Source organism: Colossoma macropomum, unplaced genomic scaffold, assembly GCF_904425465.1.
Source record: "Colossoma macropomum unplaced genomic scaffold, Colossoma_macropomum, whole genome shotgun sequence".
NCBI lineage: Eukaryota > Metazoa > Chordata > Actinopteri > Characiformes > Serrasalmidae > Colossoma > Colossoma macropomum.
The window spans coordinates 17,274,570-17,297,167 of record NW_023494797.1 but is presented as its reverse complement, the minus strand read 5'-3'; the positions used below and the strand labels follow the sequence as shown (position 1 = coordinate 17,297,167).

Below are 22,598 nucleotides of genomic sequence, written 5' to 3'. Positions count from 1 at the left end.
GATCATTCTCAGAATCTGACACAGCAGTGCTGCTGGAGTTTTAGCCACTGTCCACTCTATTAGACACTCCTACCTTGTCGGTCCACCTTGTAGATGTAAATTTAGAGACGGTAGCTCATCTGCTGTACAACTTGAGTTAGTCATCCTCTAGTGCAGGGTGGGGAGGTCTGGTCCTCGAGGGCCAGATTCCTGCAAAGTTTTGTGATTTTCCTGCTCAAGCACCCTTGAATTCAACTCATCAGTTAATTACCAGGTTTAATTAATGCGCCAGAGCCAGTAAATTGTGCCAGACTCTGGCTTCAGTTCCCTTCCTCTGCTCTAGTCCATCAACAGGAGTCCACAGTCTGGACTACAGTCTGTTATTGTGGAGTGCTCCTAAATGGCAAATGGGCGTTTTAAAATGGACACTGAGTGTAGATACAAGGTAAGTGTGATGAAGTGTCCAGTGAGAACAAAATAAAAACATTTCAGCTCGACTGTCAAAGGTATTCCGTCTGTCATTTTAATATTGTGTTTCATATGAGACTGTCAGCGCCCCCCACACACTACAGGATGTCGAGTATGTCGAATATTTGCTATTCCAAATCAGGGTGGCCACAACTGGGGTGTGAGTAGATTAGAGGGGTTCAAGGAATAATTCAGTGAAAAGTCAAATTTATGCCCTGGAAGTGATGAGCGGAGACAGTTCGGGATCCAGCTTTTGCTTCTCTAGTTTAGAACAAGAGCAGCAAGGCTAAAGTTGCTAATAAATACTAGAAGTCAGTAGTCACCCAAGCAGTCCAGTTTGTTTCCATGAAATGTCTCTCAAACCACTTCCAGTTCCTTATTGACTAGTCAATATGCTTTGGGACACAGTATGACTTAATGCAAACTACAAAAATGAACAATACTTTTCAGACAACATCAGGGCTGGTATTCACAAAGCAATTGTAAATCACAGGGCAGCTCTTGAATCGGATTCCTCCATATTTATGACCGTCACAAAACTGATTCTAGATTAACTCTCCACTCCTGAGGTGGTCTATGAATACAGACCCTGTTATCTAAAGTTGCTGCCCAGCGTTCAGCTACACAGTGAAGTTTAGTTCATTTTTGTCGTTCATAGCCCTAAACATCAACAATGCTGCACCACCTTAACGAAGAGGTTTCTGTGGGTTTAGAGAAGTTTTGGTGGTGTACTTGTGTGGAAACGATTTGGATGACTATTGAGTTTGAATTTTTATTAACAATGTTAGCCTCGCAGCTCCAGCGCTAAACTAAAGAAGTGAAATTCGGACTCCAAACGTATCTTGGAAAGTGGAAATTAGATTTTGATGTGCACTGAACCACATTAACCAGTCTGCATAAACTTAAAGACCAGGATGTGGTTCAAGCTGGTTGAAAGAAGTTTTGAAGATAATTTTTCATGAAAACGATTCAGGTTATTTTCCAGTGTTTATTAGCTACTTTAGCCTCACAGCTTCGGTTCTAAACTAATATTTGGACACCAAACACGTCTTGAGTAAGTGGAAAACTGTGCATATTATTAGATTTTATGCCAAACTGTTCCTGAATTATACACTCCCCACACAACAGGGTGATGATTGGTTTGGACCAGCCTTCAATTGGTGCATCATTTGTTTACCAGGCTGCCTCATAATTGTCCCGACTATTCTGTAGTTGTGGGGGTGGGTAAGGTGAATCCTGTGCTGAAGACTCTTCTGATGACCTGGTGGAGCGTATTTGACCACAGTGGAATGAGTTTTGTTGTAGCTGTAAGTAATTGACAGTGTGTGTGCAACAATCTATAGGATATGTGACCAAGTGACCATGGAGAACATATGAGTCATGCATCGCTGGGTGCTCCTGCTGTGGCTGTCCGTTGCCTTGGAAACTGCTTGGGACTTTGCCATTCGGAGGTGTCTCTATATCACTTGCAGAGGGTTAAACCAAACAAGTACGAAAGAAAAGCCAAGCATACAGGGATGTGTGTCAGTAAATCCTGAGTTTAAAGCTGCCTGAACTTCGATTTGTCTAAGCAGAGCTGTTTCCGCATTGAGTTTGTAATGCAACATGGGCAGATGTAGCTTCAAAGGACAACCTGATGTGGACCTCCTTGACCCAGTTGCAACCAAAAGTGTAGGTCAAATGTGTCCAAAAGCTTTGAAAGAACTTCAATCCAGAATGTTTCGGCTGAGCTGGTATAATGAGTATAAATCCCGAAGATGAATGTTTTTTTTGTTTTTTTTTGTTTTGTTTTTTTCCCCTATAGCCTTTGGTTGTTTTTGTAGAAAGCCAGTGGAGGCCTTCAGCCCCATGGTCTTTACCTATAATACTGGATTTGACTTAAGCCCCATCCCATTTCACCCCTCGCCCCTACCACTGAGGCCTTAGCCCTCTGTTTTGCGCGTTCTCATCTGAGGTAGGGTCCAAACAGAGTGATATGAGGAAAAAAAGAAAAACCAGTGAGATGGAGCACAAGAGACCAAAGAAACACACAGATGTGAGAATTTTCTCTGTTAAAAAATTACAGTGACCACTGTATTATCTGAGGCCTTTGTGTCCCATATGAGTCGTTTACACCAAGGAATATATATGATTCACTGATAAATAATTATTCATCCATTTGGTTAATGGTTAATTCAGTTTTGTTTCCACTAATCAACAGTTCCTGTGTGATTGTCTTCATCATTTACGCTGAATGTTTTTGTACTGCATGAAGGCGCAATGCGGCGACTAAAACACAAAGACGCCTCTCAACATAGTGATGGTGCGGGAGCGTTTTCAGGACAGCTGTAAGAATGTACCATATCTACAAGCAAGACAGGCAGACAGCTGTTTGTCTGTGTATAGAAAAGTACAGAGAAGGATTAGTGGATGGCTTTCAAAAGCTACTGAGGGTTACTGACCCAAAACTAGACCTGATTATGGCATTTGCTTGATTGAAATGTGGTAAGTGGTAAATAACTTTAGAATGTTAGAATATAGAATTTTTAGTAGTCCATCCTGTGGGTCATTCTCCATTTGGAGTGGGAATTCAGGTGGATGCATTTTTAAAATTTCTTTGATCCCAAGCCAAAAGAATCCTAATATGTCTATTAACGTCTTCTATTATCATATATTCAAAAATGAGAGCTCGATTCCAAACATGTTTTACAGTCACTGGTGTTGAATGAATATGGAGTAACACCAGTGACGGTGACTCCAGTGACATTCTGGTTAGAACTGAGGATTTTGTAAACTGGCTGACTCGTAGGCTTATCAGGTGACCTTGTGAACTATTTAAAATCAGTAATAAAATTGATTTTAGGCATTTTAATCACCCAGCCATTAAAGCACAGAACACCGGTGACACATAGAAGTTATGCACTGCCTGATAAACAAAATTATTAATAAATTCATTAAATATAGTGAGGGAGTGTGACTCACCTTCTCATGCCTTGAGATGCTTCCTCTCTGATGAGGCTCGACCCAAAGAATCAGTTTAATAGAGCTGAAAATACTGTGTTCAAATGTAAAATAAGAGTCCTAATAACACCAGTGACAAAAATCTCAGTGACAAATGATTTTTTAAAATAAAACACATTTTTAAAATGTAGTATAACGTTAATAATATAAAAGTAAACATGAATCTTGTATACAAATTCCTGAGTTAAACCTCTTAAAAATATTGTTTTATATTAAAAATGGTTTCTCAAATGTTGAAAATTGGTTTTGTGTTGAGCTGTTTTTACAGATGCAGAGTGACTATGAAACGAAAAATCAGAGAATCGTGAGGGAAAAGTGTTATTTAATCTTAGATCAACTGTGTAAATGTACATACTGACTTTTGGAGCTGTGCCTCATATTTTAAGCATCTTTTTAAGCCCTGCAGACTTTGTGACACGGTTTCCCCTCCACATGGAGAACGACCCATATATTCCAGCTATTTCATAAACTTTTTAGTTTTTGGTCATATTATCATTAACGTATTTGTCAGCCTCTCACTTTGCGTTGGGTGTATTTAAATATGATTAAATATAATTGATATTTCGATGGGTCACAACCCTAATTTTAGGCTTGTTTGTGAGTCCTTTTTCTTGCTTCATTATTTGATCCACTTCTTTTACAGTCAGACAGACTGTTTGGACCCAAATGTCATCTTAGATGTTGTGTTTCTAAATTGTGCCGGGTCTCTTTAGAACCAGGATCGCTCATGGATTTTTTGTACAATACGTTTCCAAAGCTTCACTTTCTAAAGTCCCTGCTGAGCACTGCTGTTGTGCTCTTCAGTAAAAGCTCTTAACCCCCGTTGGCTCCCGTGGCGTAGCCTTTTTCACCCAAGTCCTCGCTTCACACGTTGCGCTAATGAATGGGAGTGTGCTCTCAGTGCACTTTCCCTGGGAAAATAAAGGTTAGACGTGCATGATCCTAAAGAGGGTTTCACCATGTCAACAATGTAGTTTATTAAATTACATTCTGAGTCAGTTGAAAAGACTTTGAAACTGTGCAAACATCAATCAAGACAGAAGGATGCAGGGACAAAAGAAGGAAGGAACAATGGTACAGACAAATAACTTTCTCACTAAAGCTTTTGCACAAATACTGATAGATTACTAAACATCTAGTCCAGATGTTATCTCGTAAAGAGAACGTCTGGAGACGAGAAATTTTGGGTGTTGGTGAAAATGTAGCCGAAAGTAGGGGGCGATGTTGCGCTCATCATCGTTGTCCGATGGGCAACAAGCCTGTCGTTAGCCCTTGGATGTACCATAAGTTAGCATGGCTGCAAAGTTCCCACATATATATATATAGTAAAAATACTTGCCAGAGTAAAACAGCTTCGTTAGACTGCAGGAGTGTTTTGCTAGCAAGTTTGTTTCACTTGTGCTATTGATTGTATTTCAAACGTTAAAAGAGCACAGACTATAGGAATCTGGGGCAAGTTTTGGAGGGTACGTACCCTTGTTTGTGGCAGATTTTGGCACCAAAAGCCTAACAAGTTGTTTCCAGATGATTTTTTTGTTACGAGATCACGTCTGGCACCTTGAGACTGCTAAACATCCTGACACAAATACCCTCTGCACAGATCAGATTAACAAGTTCAGTCCAAGTCTTAGTACTTTTGGTCCATGTATTGGGGCTGGATTTTTATTTTGCTCGGACACAACAACTTGCTGAAAGCTCGTCTGAAGCTGGTGTGGCAGAGCGGATAGAGGACAGGATTGATGGAGGAGTTAATCCACAGGAGCCAGAACGATATCTCGTACAGGTAGTGCTGCACGCACTGGCCTTGGCACGCGGCACGGATGATCATGAGGAGCGTGTAGGGGGCCCAGCACAGGCCAAACACGCACACTATGACGGCCAGAGACTTGGCCACCTTTTTGTCCCTGGAAAGGCGGAAGCGACTGGCCAGGCTGGACGATGCATCTGGACGCTTTCGCCAGTGATCCATGCAGTGACAGCGCTTCTCATTTGACTGCACCATGTCACCAACCTGGAGAGGCGGAAAGTCAGGGATTGTGCTGACCCTTCGCTTCCGGCTTGGGTTTTCGGACTCAGTGGCCGAGACTCTGGCGTTTGAAAGCCGACAGCAGCGAGACCTCAAGGGTACCTCTGCGATGCTGCTAGCCTCGGCCGGCCGGACGAAGAACACCCGCTGCAGGTCAGCACCCACGAACGGCTTGGCCTCGCAGCTCCTGAGCCGCAGGCAGGTCGTCTGATCCTCCCTGAGAGCGCAGCGGTTGCGGATGTTGATGTAGATGCTGAGGTTGAAGTAGGTGACGCTGATGAAAGGCGTGAAGAACTCGACCGTAGAGGCCGTGATCAGGAAGTACCAGTTGAAGTAGAACTCGGCGTAGCACTCCCCGCGGGGCACCACGCTCCTCCCCGCAATGTGCTCCCAGCTGATGATGGCCGGACCGTAGAGCAAGAAGGCGGCCAGCCAGACGCAGAGCATCTTCATAACAGCCTCACGGGTTACGCCCTTCTGGCTGCGGTAACTCACCTGGAACAGAGAGGGGTGGTCAGGGACAAGGCTAAGAATCCTGGGTCTCCAGAGCAAAATAAAACCAATGTACACATTATATTAGTTTAAAAAGGCAAGTTTAAAAGGCACAAGAGATGCACAATATTAGCCACTGTAATTTTACGATGCAGTACTGTGCAAATTAAGCCTCTTATAAAATGTGTAATGCTATTCGTCTGGTCAGTGAGCATTTTTGTTTTTAAAAAAAAAACAAAAAAACTTTAGAATAAATACAAGTAACAAAAAATGTTTAGCAACCAGAAAAAATGTGTGATTTACAGTTAACTAATGTACTAGTATCAATATCATATGTAATACTAATAATATGTACTTATTTTGCCTGCACATATAAATAAATGTTGCAATTACAGTCTTAAAAAAACAACTATTTTACATTTAATTCTTTGCATTCGTTGTAATTTTAACACTATAAAGTTTGGTCAGAAGGAGGTGCAGTGCACTCAGAACTCCACCCACGAGCACAGCCATTGGCTGAGTGCTGTCATTTTATTGGCTCCCAACTGAAACATCTGCCTGAATTATTTACAGTTATCATCTAATTTATTTAATATATTAATTTTATCTTATTTAATTTATCTCCTTCATTAAACTCAGTCTGGTGCTGCTGATGGATTATAACAAATCCATGTGATGGCTGGAGTGCAGAGAGGAGTCACTTAACAAACCTATGCTCTTCTACTCAACGTAATCACTTTTTAACTCCTTAAAATCCAGCTTTATTACATCCTAAAGCTTATTATTCAGCATCTGTGGACATCAATGCAAACGTCCAGAGCTATTCTTTAGTTTTAGAAGTGTGTAATACAACCTTCGCCAGTGGTTCCCGGCATAAAGCCAAACTTATTGCTGATACAGTTTTAAACCGTTTTCCTGTCTAAGACATTTGCACTGGACTGCACATTCGCAGATAAGTGGAAAAATGTAATTATTATTGCTCATATATTGAAGTTATGGGCAATAATTACAGGCAATATGCGTAGCTCATGCACAGAGTTATGCGCTAATGCTGATGAGTGAACATGTCAAAGTTTGTTTTCTGCAGAAGATAATAGAATCGCAGTTCACAGCTAATCGCAGAGGTGTGATGAACACACTGAAGACTTTCACTACCATTCATCTAATTATTCATCTAGTTAGAAACCTTATTATTCTAGTGATCTACAGCCTAAAGCATGGGTGTCCAATCTTATCCACAAAGGGCTAGTGTAGCTGCAGGTTTCCTCTCCAAGGAAGCTGAAACACACCCGATTCTACTCGTTTAATCACTTGGTCTCAGTCCTCATCAGCTGATCTTGTGGGCTCCAGTATTGGAATGAAAACCTGCAGCCACACCGGCTGTCCTGCAGATGAGACTGGACACCTCTGGACTAAAGAATACTGGGCAGCTAGAAAAGGTGTAACGAAATGAAAAACTGAACATTTTGAAATTGTGTGTAAATATAAAACTCTATGGCTCTTCTGAGCGTCTCGCTTCCCTCTTTCATGGAAACCAGGGTCAGTGATCAAAATTAGGCACCTGGGTGCAACCTGTAAGCGTAAAGTGGGTCTGGCTTAAGAACACGGTGGGCGGGGGTTGTGTTATGGACACACCCACACTCAAATGACTGGGGTTGTGTTTTTTGGGGTTTATTTTGTCATAGTTCTGTTGGAGGACTTGGAGAACCAAACAGTTCTGTATAGTACTTTGTGGAAGTTCTGTAGAACCAAGATTTTTAATGCATAAAGATCAAATCTGAAAGTATGTGCATTTGTTACACCCATAGCAGCAGCATGTTTGAAGTTTTAACTTACAATTTATATGTCGATTATAGTGCAAATGTGCTGTAATGTATTTAATTTATTAGCTATTAATAAAAATTGTATTAAATCAACCAGAACAAAGTGCTGTAAATCGTTATCAACCGGGAATTCCATATCAGTGCTGCTGTAGAACAAACAGTTCTACTGATGCTGACCCTTAAGTGTGGATTTTACTGGACATGTATCATTCATTTTGTGCTTTGAATAAGAGGAATCCAAGCAGCTGGTGACTGCAGACTGTGCTCCACTCACCGCTCTGGTGACGGACAGGAAACGGTCAAAGCTGATCAGCACGATGTTGAAGACCGAGGCAGTGCAGAGCATGTAGTCCACCACCAGCCAGAGCTTACAGAGCCCCCTGCCCAGCCTCCATTCACCGGTCAGCACATAGGGGATGTACACAGGGATGCAGAACCCACCTGCAGTCATTACGCACAGGTACTTCAGCACAGCGTTTCTCAGCACAGCCACAAGGCATTAACCCATTATGTCCTGGCCTTATTTTTCACCTAATAGACTTAATAGCCATGAATTATTTGGCAGCTAGTATGGAAATATAAGGTCTGTAGTTATGAGAGTGAGGAGTTAAAGTGTGGATTGATTTTATCAAAAAAGTAGGATAATCTGCCAGATCAATATCGTATAAGTTAAATGTCTGGAAACAGTTTGAGGAATCTTACTTATTACAATCTTCACAATATTCTTCAATATTCTCACTGCAGTCTCATACAAAAGAATAAACATTTATGTCGTTACTGTCCGAACAAAAAAAGGAAATTTCCAAAATTTTAACTTAAAAGGAGCAGACAAAAACACTTTTATCTGTTAATGTAAGTTAGTTTAAAGAGATTTTGTTCTAAATCATTTTGGAGCAGTTCTTTTAGATTCATCATGCCATCTTCACACAATAGAAAGCTGCTGTATTCAAATGATGCACAAAAATAAAAACGATAAAAAAAAAAACAATTAAAAAACAAACAAGATTTTTTCAAGCAATATATTAACTACATTTGAAATGCTTTGAGTGACCACTCGACCACTCACTGACCAGAAATTCTGCTATTCAGATCACTGAATACCTAGTACAGGTATAATGGGAGCCAAATTAGAGCCAAAAGGAAAAATTCAGATGTTTTTTATTGGAATTTATATTGACACCTGCGATAGTGATGAGTGCCTTGTGTATCTTGTATTTGGGCAAGAAAAAAAAAAATCTGATTCTGACTCCAATTAGGCTGGAATCGGTATTTTGGGGCAGGAAATATGTGGCTCTGCAGAACTGGAGATGAGAAACACTGCTATCCTCAACCCTGAAACAAATCACATGTAAAGCAAAAATAACTGAAGTGTAGGTAATGTATCAAATATCTCTCATTATGGGTTGTTGTAACAATGTAATAAGATTGTTTACCCCATTTCTAGACATTTTCCTTGTTATAAGTCACTATAAAATAAATTATCTCACTGCTTTGGCAGATCATTTCACTTGTTTTAAAAATGATCTGCCTATAAGATCATATCACGTCAGAATATTGATTTATAAAAGGTAAAATGTCTGCAAATAGATTGAATAGTCTTATAATATTCTTACAACAATCTGACAGTGAGAAATATTAGACATAATACAACGTTTAACTGGTTAAGATATCATTTTCTGCAGTGAAACAGCCTCAGTTTCTGAGAGCAGCTCGCGATGACCACTTACCAACCAGAAAGTCCGCTATGGCCAGATTTAGGAAGAAAAAGTTGCCCTGCGTGCGCAAACTCTTCTCCACAACAAAAGCCAGGATGACCAGTGCATTGCCCAGCACGGTGGCAAACACCAGTAGGGTCATTAGCACAGCCAGGAACACAGAGGCGGCCTGAGAGAACTGACCATACTGTGCCCGCCGACTGTCCAGAGCGTCTAGCTCTCCAGGGGCCGTCCCATTGACCCTCTCCTGCACCGACCAGTTGGACAGCTGTGATTCTCCAGGCTTCCAGGCAGAAGAGGCCAGGGTGGGCATCCCAAAGCTGTGTCCCAGGGCGAGCAGGGAGGACTGCATGATGGCTGCGCTGCTGTCCGGCCGTTTGGCACCGGTTACGCACCGCAGTCAGCGCACGGAAAGACTGTGGAGGCGTGCATGGAGCAGCGCATGTGTTACGGCAGAACTGGAGGGAGAGGCTGAGAACAGAGCTTTATATGGAGAGAGAGCGAGAGAGAGAGAGAGACAGAGAGAGGGAGGAGCAGAATGCAGAGATTTATACTGTGTGAGAGAGAGAGAGTGAGAGAGAGAGAGAGAATCGCTTACTGCTTGCATGTTACGCGCAGTGGGAGAGCTGTACTTCATTAGTCTGTGAGGAAGTGATATCAGTCTCTTATCTTCAGATTTAGATGCTTAACATGACAGAAAATCAACAAATTATTGTTTTGTCCCCGTTTATAACGTTATAACTGTTTTCAAATAATGTGGGGGGGGGGGCGGTGGATAGATGGATGGATGGATCATCCCAGAGGGTGGACTTTGGGTGGACAGATTGATTGGGTGGGTGGCTGAATGATCCTTGAGGGGAACTTTTAGATGGATGGATGGATGGATGGATGGATGGATGGGTGAAAGATCCTTTAGGAGACATTTGGGTGGATGGATGGATAAACGATTCTTGAGGGGAAAGTTAGGTGGAAGGATGAATGATCCCTGAAGAGAAAGATGGAGGGATGGGTGATTTCCAAGGAGTAATTTGTTTGAGCAAATGAAGGGATGATCCTTGAGGTTAAATATGGATGGACGGACAGATGGATGGAAGGATGGATGGATGGATCATCCCTGAGGGGAACTTTGGGTCGACAGATTGATTGGGTGGGTGGGTGGGTGAATGATCCTTGAGGGGAATTTTAGATGGATGGATGGATGGATGGATGATCTCTGAAGGGAAATTTAGGTGGATGGATGGATGGATGGATGGATGAATGGATAGATGGGTGAAAGGTCCTTTAGGAGACATTTGGGTGGGTGGATGGATAAATTATCCTTGAGGGGAAATTTAGGTGGATGGATAAATGATCCCTGAAAAGAAAGATGGAGGGATGGGTGATCTCCGAGGACTAATTAGTTTGAGAGAATGAAGGGATGATCCTTGAGGTTAAATGTGGACGGATGGATGCATGATCCTTCATGGAAAATATATGTGGATGGATGGACAGTTGTATGATTGATCTCAGAGGGAAAAGATGGATGGATAATTCCTGATGAGAAATATGGATGGATGGATAATTCCCAAGAAGAAATTTGTGTGAATGCAAGGGTGGACGGATGGAGTAATTGATCTCCAAGGGAAAATTTGGCAGATGGGTGGGTGGATGAACGGATGGATCGATGATCAGTTCCTGACGTGAAAGAGAGATGTATAATCCCTGAGGAGAAATTTGTGTGGAGGGATGGATCAATTCCTGAGGGAAAATCTGGGTGGATAGATGGATGATCCCCAGGAAAGAAATGTGTGTGTAGAGGAATGGATGGGTGATCCAGAGATGAAGTTTGTGTGGCTAGATGGACGGATGGTCCCTGAGGAGAAATTTGTGTGGTTGAATAGATGGATGGATCAATTCCTGGAGAAAAATTTGGGTGGGTGGGTGGATGGATGGATGATCTTCAGGGAGAAATACGGATAGATCAGTGGATGAATAGAGGATCCCCAAGGACAAATGTGTGTGTAGAAGAATGGATGGGTGATCCGGAGAGGAAGTTTGTGTGGCTGGGTGGAAGGAAGGGTGTGTGTATGGATGGATGATCTTTGAGGAGAAATGTAAATGAATGGATGAGTAGATGTACTTCAGTTCCATCTCCAGTAGTAAATGTGCATCCTACAGTAGCAGATCAACACTGAAGTCTGTGCTGTAACTACACAGTAAATCACTGTGCGCTTGTTTTTTTTCACTCAAAAATATTACAGAATTTTGATGAAATTCATAGTTTTTCTTATAAGTGCTTGATATGTCTGCTTGATTGTTGAGCTGTGATGGATTTCACCCTCCCACTCTTCATCTTTGGGCACTTAAACATCAATACATTTATTCGTGCATGGCTCCTGAAGACTAATAGCTATTCAATTTTATTTATATTGTTTTTTTTTTTGTCCTACAGTGGTTTTCCTGAAATGCATCCAGCTCCGTAACAAGCGTCTCCAAGGGCAACAGTGGCAGGAAAAACTCCCTAAGAGCATGAGAAAGAAATACCTCACAGAACAGTGCACTTAGGATCCAAGTAGGGCAAGAAAGCTGTGCTTTTAGTAACTTTTAACTTGGACATCACCTGTACCGTGCATGTGCAAATGAATGCAATATGCAAATGAATGCAAATGAAGTATTGAGTAACGCAGAAATGGTGCAGTATGGCTGGAGACAGGCCTCACTTTCCTGACATAATACATTCACTCCTACAGAACTGAACACCCAGATGGACTGTGACATTTGTTTCCCGTCCAGCTGATTGAACAGCACAGCGCTGAGGCTTTTTATCTGATCTCACAGCAGTGGAGACTTTAGCGCCTGTGACCAGATTAAATCGTGAAGAATTGAAATGAAAACTAGAGAAGGTCAAACGAATCGGCAGAGATTTCGCATGTCAGATTTGATCAGAATCCTCCGGGGAAGTGTGAAGGGCTTGTCAGGTTTAATGATGTCAAACGGGCAGGTGTTGCTGCACATGGTCCACATCAGCGCTCAACAATGAATGCTTTCCACTGTACACCGCAAAAAATGATAACTTTGTGAAAATAAAATATTAACTTGAATCTTATCAATATATCTATTTTTTCTCATTATGATATTGTTATAAGAATATTCAGTTCAACATACTTCTAAGCTTTTTTTGTTTTATGTTCCATCAGCTGATAATTTTACTTCCTTCAGGCATTATTTCTTAAAACAAAATGATCTGCCAATAAAATGTTTTGGGGATTTGGAGACCTCTCTGGTGGAGAGAGTAATTACACGCAGCACATTTTGAACCCCTTCCCTGAGCAGGGAATCATTATTATAACTATTATCATATCTTCGTCAGTATAATGTTGATTTTGCATTTGAGACCCAAACATTGTGTGAGAAGTTGCTTTTGAGAATATGCGTGTGTAGTTAACACAGAGACGTATGATGTGGTATGAAAAACTCCCGACCCTTTACAGGGCGACTCACAGCAGCACATGCTCACCATATTTTAGCCTGTTTATTTTCTCCTCACTCAATAACGCTGCTACTTTCACCCTTAATACAAAAAAATCTTACATAGTGCAGCTTTAAAATAAGTAACAAGAAATATTTGATAAATTGGCTAGATTTTAAAATTATTTAAAGATTTAAATCTCTAACATTTCATTTTAGAGATGGCATTATAATACCCTTGTAATGCTCTTATTTAAGCTTTATCAAGCCCACAGGCTGCTCATTACTACTTTATTAAACAGTAACTAGAATGTAGGAAGCATTTTCCAGAGAATCAGGTCTAAAGTGCTTTACTGTCTTTTGATTCATATCAGTATCTTGGTTATAAATCACCAGTTGGCTCTAAAGACAAACTGATCCTCTATTCTAAAGAGATTTACAGTTAATATTTACTCCTACTTATGGTTTACTTATGGCACCTGAACATGAGGTCTGCATGAAAAGTGCCTATAAATAGCTTTTAGTCAATATCTGACCTGTTAGACTGAGTCTTATTATCAGACTGTCTTGGTTACGCTCTAGTTGGATGTCTTCCTGTTAGTGAATGATGTGTAAAGGATTATGATGTATAATATATGTGTAAAAGTGTTCTGGAAAATGCTTCATTTGCACAAACAGGCAGTTACTTTGCGACTACTGGCTTGATGAGGCTTCATAAGAGCAAAATAATGCCCTTTTATACTGAAGTGTTACCATTTTGTACAATGTTAGTAATAAAATAAAGCACATAGCACAGTGGAGCTTTACATCAGGTGCCAGTTAGCTGATGTATTAATGAGCTAATGGGTCATTAAATGCTTCACTGCAAAAATATGATCTTGGCAAGTGAAATAATCTTAAATCTGTCCAGTGATACTTTTAACATGATGATCGTGACAGTTAGAGCCAGTTCGTCAGGTTATAAATGTCACAACTCTGTAAAAAAATAAGGAAAAAAAAAACACATCTACAAGGGGCACTAGTTTCTGCTAGCGCCCCTGTGGGATTCTAGTAGCATATTACAGTTAAGCTAACAGTAATTCACATGAACATATTTTGTCTTGTAAAACATTGAATATGTTTTCTCTGAAGCTTCACAGTGACTGAGCTCTGGCATAGAGCTGCCACTGTTTCCCTTCTGACTAAAACACAGTGGTCAGGCTACCAGTCATACCAGCAGTCAGAGGTCTACAGTGAGGTTTTTCCTATTGTAGATCAAAGTATGATTGGTTGGTTGCTTTGTCAGTTCCTGATAGCAGTTAAACTTATGTATGAGGCCTTTAGTCCAGCTCCTGAACTCCTAACCAATGAGAGGGTGTGCTTGGCTGTATGTACCTAGATACTACAGAGAAAACAATCCTGACTGGACAGTTTTCTGTTGGACATTTTAAGAATTTACCCATTTTATGCCCAAGCAAACTTAACAATGAAACGGGAGTATTACTACAATAATTAGAGTTTAAATCCAGCAACTATGATGAGTATATTAAACAAAAATAAATTACAGACTTTTTTCCCCCAGAAATCATTAGACCTTCTCTGAAGACCTTGAAGGTTCCCCACTAGCGATGAATTTACCTTCTTCCATTATTTCTTCAAACAAGCAGAATCATCTACCAGCAAAATCTGAAGATTTCACTGGTAAAATGACTTAAAACTAGAAAAACTACATTAGTAAATAAGTTAAAGAATATATTTTTCATACAGCAATTTGACAATGAGAGATATTAAAGATATTGACTAGGTTTTAGAGGATTTCCCTCACCTCCAGTAAAACGTGCATTAAGTGGACTTGATTTAAATGTGTGCACTGGTTCTGTATCAGTAGAACACATCATCACAGTTACTTTTTCATTGTACTTCGTTTTGGCAGTAATTGAATTTATTTTGTATTTTTTTTATTACTGTGGAACAAAAACATTACAATTAAAAACAAAGCACGTTTTTCACTGTACATGTAGTTTCTTACAGCCAGGAACATCGAGCGAACAAGCTCGGAGATGTTTGGGGACCAGCTGCGGCAGAGCGCCACGGTGAAGGAGCCACTCGAGTCAGGGTCATGTTCCTTTGTCCATTCTGGCCAAGATGTCCTGCCCCACTCTGTAATTTTCTGATATTTGGGACCTGAGCAGAGACCTCTCAGCAGAATTAGGAGGAAGCTGCAGCCCCCTGACCCGAGCAGAGACACTGCAGGCAAGAATGAATAATCCACACATGTATACATGTATGTATACACTGGCTTTACAGTAGTAGGAAATATGGATTTGGTTGCTTTTAATGAATAGAAATCTGTTTACAAGCACTTATCATTAGCAGTGATTCGCATACAGTACTGTGCAAAAATTAGAGACCTTCATTTATTTATTTTCCACTCAAAATGGCCATTAGGTACAGTTATTCATTTCTAAGGAGATACTTCTGAGAAGATTAGATGAGGAAGAAGAAAGTCAAAGGACAAATCGTGTGTGTGTGTGTGTGTGTGTGTGTTTTGGTGGATTATTACACACACAATCGCGTTTCCAAAAAGTTGTGATGCTGTGCAATAAGTAAATAAAACAGAATGCAAAGATATGTAAATCATTGAAACCCCATGTTTAATTGAAAATAGAACAAAACAGCATATCAAATGTTGAAACTGAGGAATTTTGTTATTTATAAAAAAAATAATATATATGCTTATTTTGAATTTGGTGGCAGCAACACGTTTCAAAAAGGTTGGCACAGGAGCAACAAAAGACGGATAAGTTGGTGGAATATCTCACAAATAATTAGGCTAATTGGCAACAGATCAGTAACATGATTAGGTATAAAGATATTTATGTCTTATTGTTTTGCTCCTAAACTGCTAAAATAGCAGAGGAAGATCACTAAACCTTAACTCTTTGTAAGAATGTAAAGATTTATGAATATGCATGATTATACAAATTGGAAAGACGCTTTCCCTCCTGGTTTCCACACCCTGCCCCTTCCCCCACTGTCCCTTCATGTTGTGTATTTTATATATATACTGAAAAGAGTCTCTTAAAAAGAATAGAAGCTGTTATAAAGGTGTGGACCCAATACACAATGAAAAATATTTACTAAAAAAATTTTACATATTTACTTATGGATATTTGTCTGAAGCTGAAAAAAGTTGTACTTATTGGACATTTTGACAGGAAATGAAATAATGGTATTAATATAATAAATAATAGTAAGTATTGTATTTGACTTTTACACAGTACTGTATATCCAGATGAAAGAACTGTAATTGATATGATGGGGTTTAATATAAAACAGATAGCTAATGTGCTCATGTGCTGTGTGTGGGCATTACTGTGCTCCATAAGCAGCCCAACACTTCCATTTCCATCAATGTATGATTAAGTGAAGGGAGGAAAAGCCTTTCAGAAGTGGTTATTACGATAGAAAGTTGATGAAAAATCAACAAAAGCATCAACAAAAGCAAAATAATAACCAGACTAATTTAGTATGGATGAACGATTATGTTCTCTGTACTTTCATGCAGCGCCAAACAATAATCAGCCCATAGACGAGTGCAGATGAGCTCGCTTTATGTAGACTTCCGAGTGTAAGCTTGCACTGCGTGCTCACCTTTGAATTAACAAGCACACCCTAATTGAAGGTAATTGCTAGGACCGGGAAACTTCAGCAGATATGTTGAGTGAAGGACTGTTTGGATCATGCGCGTAATTACAGTCCTAATCTCCCTGGTCTTCCTGCTAATCAGCGGATATTCACTTTACCATAGCATGTGTCCTACAGAATAGGAAGCAGAGGGTCTATTCAGAGCGATAAGCTGTGTTTAAACAAACTTTCTTCTTCAAACTCCCTCTTTTCTGACACCTTTTTCATCTCTATATGACAATATTGAACACGAGCAGGGAAAATGAACCAACAAGCGGCTTCTTAGCTCCTGCAGTCGTGTCACACTCATGAATAAGCATGGACGAGACATGAAAGCCAGGGTCCTTCTGTGTCAGTGACCCTTCAGACGAGGTACACGAACCTGCAGGTGTTTTTTGTGCCATAATGAGAAGACATGATGGGCAGGACGAGTGGTCTGGGGGAAGTTCTGATGCGCGATGAGGTCTAAGCAGCTAAACCAATCAAAGAGTGCGTAGGTAGAGATCAATAGGAACCAAGATTACACATTTCTGTGAGCATTTCTTTCTATTTCTATTGAAATTAATAATTCATTTTGTACATGAAACAGATGCAATCTCTGTATTAAAAACTGAAACATTAATTAGCAATTTTGCAGTTATTAACCCCTTAAATGGCCAGAAGCTGCCAGCAGATCCAGGTTCCCATTCATCTCGATGGTGACTTAAAGGGCCTATATGCAACTTTTTTTTTTGCCTTCACAGTCATATGAAAAAGTTTGAACACTCTGGGTCAATTAGCACATTTTATTTATTTTCTATATGAAAATAGGTTACCACATCCTCTACAAGGGCACTGAAATATGACATACTGGAAAAAATAAAATGCAAAATGTGCCTTAACTTTTGCACGGCCCACACGTTTTTTTTTTTCTTCCTCCAATTTGTTAAACTTAGTAAATCAAATCAAATCATCTTTATTGTCTCATCATATTTTCATAGGTGTGAAGGTGAGTGAAATATATATATATATATATATATATATATATATATATATATATATATATATATATATATAACACAGACACACACACATATTACACTCAAAATATATACACACATACACAGCTTACACAGGCTATGAAATAAAAATATGGGTAAAGAATATATATGTATATTTGTATGTGTGTGTGTGTATACATGTATAAAGTGGCAAGACAAAGTATGTGAACCTTTTGGAATTTTATGGTTTTCTGCATTAATTTGACATAAAATGTGATCTGATCCTCATCCAAGTCAAGCGTATTGACAAATATAATGTCCTAATAACATAAAAAAAATATATATACATATATGATCTTGCAGGTCTTTATTGCACACAATCATTCAACATTCAAAGTGGTAGTGGAAAAAGTAAGTGAACCGTTGGAATTAATAGCTGGTTGAGCCCCCTTGGCAGCAATAACCTCAACCAGGCGCTTCCTGTAGCAAGACCTGGATCAGACCTGCACATCGTTCAGGAAGAATTTTAGCCCATTCTTCCCTGGCAGAACTGCTTTAGCTCTGTCATGTTCCTTGGATGCCTCATGTGTACGACTCTCTTCAAGTCAATCCATAGCATTTCTATAGGGTTGAGATCTGGGCTCTGACTTGGCCACTCCGAAAGGTGGGTTTTATTTTCCATAAGCCGTTCTGTTGTGGACTCGCTCCAGTGTTTTGGGTCATTGTCCTGTTGCGTCACCCAACTTCTACAGAGTTACAGCTGACGTACAGACACTCTCACATTTTGATACACTTGGGAATTCATCTTCCCCTCAATGATTGTAAGCTGGCCACGCCCTGATGCAGCAAAGCAGGCCCAAATCATGAGGTTCCCTTCACCACACTTTACGGTTGGGATGATATTTTCATGGTGATGTGCAGTGCCTTTTTTACGCCAGATGTAGCGCTGCGTGTTCTTTCCAAATAGTTCAATCTTAGTTTCATCTGTCCACAAAACATTTTGCCAGTACCGTTGTGGAGTGTCAGTGTGCTCTTTCACATAGCTCAGGCGTGCAGCAATGTTCTTTTTAGTAAGCAGCGGCTTCCTTCGTGCTGTCCTGCCATAGACACCGTGCTTGTTCAAGGTTTTACAGACCTGTAGACCATGAACACAGATGTTAGCCTGCACCAATGACGCCTTCAAATCTTTGGCTGTCACTCGGGGTTATTTCTTTACTTCATTGATGAGTCTCCGTTGTGCTCTTGGGGTCATTTTGACTGGGCGCCCACTTCTTAGCAGAGTAGCCACAGTCCCAAATTGTCTCCATTTGTAGATTGGTTGACTGTAGACTGGTGAATTTCTAAAATCTTTGAAATCACTTTGTAACCCTTTCCAGTTTTATGTAAATCAACAACTTTTGATTGTAGATCCTCTGAACACTGTTTTTGGCGAGGCATGGCTCACATACATGTATCCTTCTTGTGCAGAGCAAACTCAAAAAGTTTGAGTGGTTTTTATCAGTCAAAGCAGCTCTAGTCCACACCTCCAAACTCATTTTCTGAACAAGACTCCAGGTACGTTAACACCTGACTCCAATTAGCTTTTTTGAGATCATTAACTCAAGGGTTCACATACTTTATCCACTAGCACTATGAGGTTTTTATGGTTGTTCTCAATGAAGACATGAATGATCAGAATTTTTTTGTGTTATTATTTTAGGCACATTATATTTGTCAATACACTTTTTACACATTTTATGACAAATTAATGCAGAAAACCGTAAAATTCCAAAAGGTTCACATACTTAAAATATGTATAAAATATTCCAGACTATACAGGATATGGATAGAAGATGTAAAACATGTCAATCTGTGTGTGCATAAAATTGTAGAGTATAGATTTGCTGGACTGAAGGTGCAGAAAGATCAGAGTGAGTCTGTTTGAGGTGTGGATGAGGTGTGGATTGTCCATGGAGATCATCATGATGAGGACTCAGAGGTGCAGTGACAGGCCTATAGACCGATACACCAGCACTACTGGCTGTTCAGCAGCCTGATGGCCCGGGGGAAGAAACTGTCTCAGAACCGGCTGCTTCTGTACCTCCTCCCGCTCTGCAGCTGTGAGAACAGACAGTGTCTTGGGTGGATGGAGTCCTTTAGAACCCTCCTGGTCTTCCTCAGGCAGCGGCTGGTGTATAAATCCAAAAGGTTTGGGAGCTGGACTCCGGTGATGTGCTAGGCTGTCTGCACCACCCTCTGCAGAGCTTTCCGCTTAATGGCAGTGCAATTTCCATACCAGGAGGTGATGGAGCTGTTAGAATGCTCTCCACAGTGCATGTGTAGAATGTTCTGAGGATGTGGGGTTTCAAGCCAAACCTCCTCAGCCGCCTGAAGAGGTGCTGTTGTGCCTTCTTCACCACCCGTGTGGTGTGTTCAGTCCATGTCAGCTCCTCTGAGATGTGAACACCGAGGAACCTGAAGCTGCTGACCCTCTCTACAGTGGCTCCGTTGATGGTGACGGGGTGTGCACTCTCTCTTGCTTCCTAAAGTCCACTATGAGCTCCTTGGTCTTAATAAACAGTAATTGTGCATTATAATGTACAGAAGTGTGTTCTCTGCAGAAGACATGTTAACTTATTTTCAATTCAACAAAATATGTCAAGTATTAAGGGAATTTAATGAGTCTGTGGTGCTAAGTTTTGTAAAATGCTGTCTTTCTGAAGCAAAAACAGCCGCACTCTTTCCTCGATGACGTGAGGACGTTAGAACAGGTGTGTGAGGCCAATAGACCGATTTATTATTCAGCCTATTGGCTGAATGATGCATCACCCTCCTCCTTAAATCCACCCCCTGCTGGAAACAAAACCTAACCAGCAACAAAAAAATGAGTTTCAAGTGACCAAAACATCACACCTCCCACCCTCAGGCCAATGTTCCCTCATCTCAAACCACAGTCAATGTTTAGTCAGAGAGGAGTGATTGTATTTAAGATGGACGGCTTGAATGGACATGGTGTAGTTTGCCCATCTGTGCACTCCCACGGACCATGTGCTCCTCTCTCCCTCCGCAGAGATTCTCACACCACCGGGGGGAGGAGGGGGGCAGCCATTTTGTTTTTCTCATCTCAAGTTCAAAAAAGTATTCTTTCAGCATGATTCTCCCTGAAGCAGAACACAATGAAATATAACAAGTGAATCATCTTATAATCAGTATGTATGATATGTCTCATTGTGAGACTGCTGTAAGAATATTGTAAGATTATTCAATCTATTTCTTCACTTTTTACTTTTTTTAAGCAATTATATCTGCTGAAATCATCTCATTCCTTTGGCAGATGTCCCTCACGCTTCCCTTAAGCATTATTTCCTAAAATAAGCATCTGTCAGTGGAATAATTAAGTACAAATGTCTAAAAATACAGCACTGTACAAAAGTCAAAGACTGCCCATCATTTTTTTATTTCCACTCAAAACGTAACTACATTAAGTATGGGTTATTTCCAGGAGATATTTCTGAGGAGTTTAGAGAGAAGATAATCCACTTGCATAACAAAGGAGACATTCAAGGGGAAAAAAACAGGAGTTTCCAAAAGCTTAAAATAAGCTCCAGAGAAAATGTGTCTCCTAACAACCACCTGGAAGAGCTGGTAAACCCCAAAACTGCCCCCATCAGATAAACAGCACTTAAAGCTTTCATCTCTGAGAGAGAGGAGAAAATCAAGCTGCTTCAGATCTGAAAACATCCACAGGTGTTTCTGTCCATCCTTCCACTGTGAGAAGACGACTCAGCGCTGTGGGTCTGAAAGGATGTGTAGCTGTTCAAGAGGAACCTCACTGAGAAAAGGAGATGGACACATCAAACAAAGAAGCTGAACAGTGGACTGACCACCCCAGAGTCCAGACCTCAACACCACTGAATGTGTTTGACTACTTCAGAAAATGATCAACCAGCTTCTAAGACTGAACTTTGGAGGTGTGTCTGCAGATTCTTTGAGGGACTGAAAGTGAGGCTCCTGAAAAGGGAAAGAGTGACTCACTGAACACTGAAATTTTTTTGTTTAAATTTAGTTGTTGAGGCTTCTGTGTAATTTTCTGTTAAATATATTTTCAGCTTTCTTCCTGATGCTGAAGAATGAATAACTTAATGACTGTTTAGACTGGAAATTAAATAAGCTACATGTACTGTACAGTACTGCAGTCGGCATAATAGTATTATTTCAACAGTCACATAATGAGAAATATTAGATAAATATTAGCCTGTTCACTTCCTAAGATATAATTTTTTTTGCAGTGATTGGAAAATACCTGTACCAAATTATCCTACCGTGCATGTTCCCATTTTAAAGGCCATAAGTGGGAACATACACGAGCGCATTTATCTATAAACCATAATATTCTGACCACAGTCATAAAAAGATGTTATGTTCATAATAACTTCATCAGTCTGAGCCTGATTTCATTTGCAGTTTATGCTGAACAGTAAAGAAAAGCAGGTCTCCTCTGAGACCTTGTGGCGATGGATAGATAGAAATGTGTACATTTTTGTTTAATTCAGAGCGGTTGCTATGACAACCCAGCATGGACGGGCGATAGACTCAGTACTAGCGACACCCAAAACTGATGTGAGATGAAATGGGAAAATAAAAACCTTATTAAGAGGAAAAAGGTGGATTGTGAAAAAAAAAGTATATTGCCACTTCCAGCACTAATATGAAGTGGCACAAAAGAAGCGACGACAATGGGTGAGGCTGGATGATGAACGATGCAGCGAGAGTGGATGCCAAAGGCTGATTGGAGGCCTACCAATACCTGACCACGAACTGAGCCCCTTCTAGACCAAAAAATGGGTCCAAGCAATGGAGGAGGTGTAAATGCTTTATAGCAAAATGGCAAGAAAGAAACATAGAGCTGGAAGAAGGCTAGATTAGCTATAATCCCTCCAGAGAACATTACCTGCACCTGTGCTAAGCATTGACATTTCTGCATTTTAGTCCAAAATTACACATATTTATGGAGTGCCTTGCT

General features: G+C 40.4%; 1 protein-coding gene across 1 annotated transcript; it reads right to left on the bottom strand.

Moving 5' to 3' along the window:
* Positions 1–4,456: 4,456 nt before the first annotated feature.
* hrh3 (histamine receptor H3) lies at positions 4,457–9,900 on the bottom strand. The gene is made up of 3 exons (XM_036583991.1): positions 9,516–9,900; positions 8,063–8,229; positions 4,457–5,968 (listed from the first exon to the last, which is right to left on the bottom strand). Exons 1-3 carry the CDS (start codon positions 9,853–9,855, stop codon positions 5,075–5,077), a joined length of 1,401 nt encoding a protein of 466 aa, XP_036439884.1. The 5' UTR covers positions 9,856–9,900; the 3' UTR covers positions 4,457–5,074.
* Between the last annotated feature and the right edge of the window lie 12,698 nt (positions 9,901–22,598).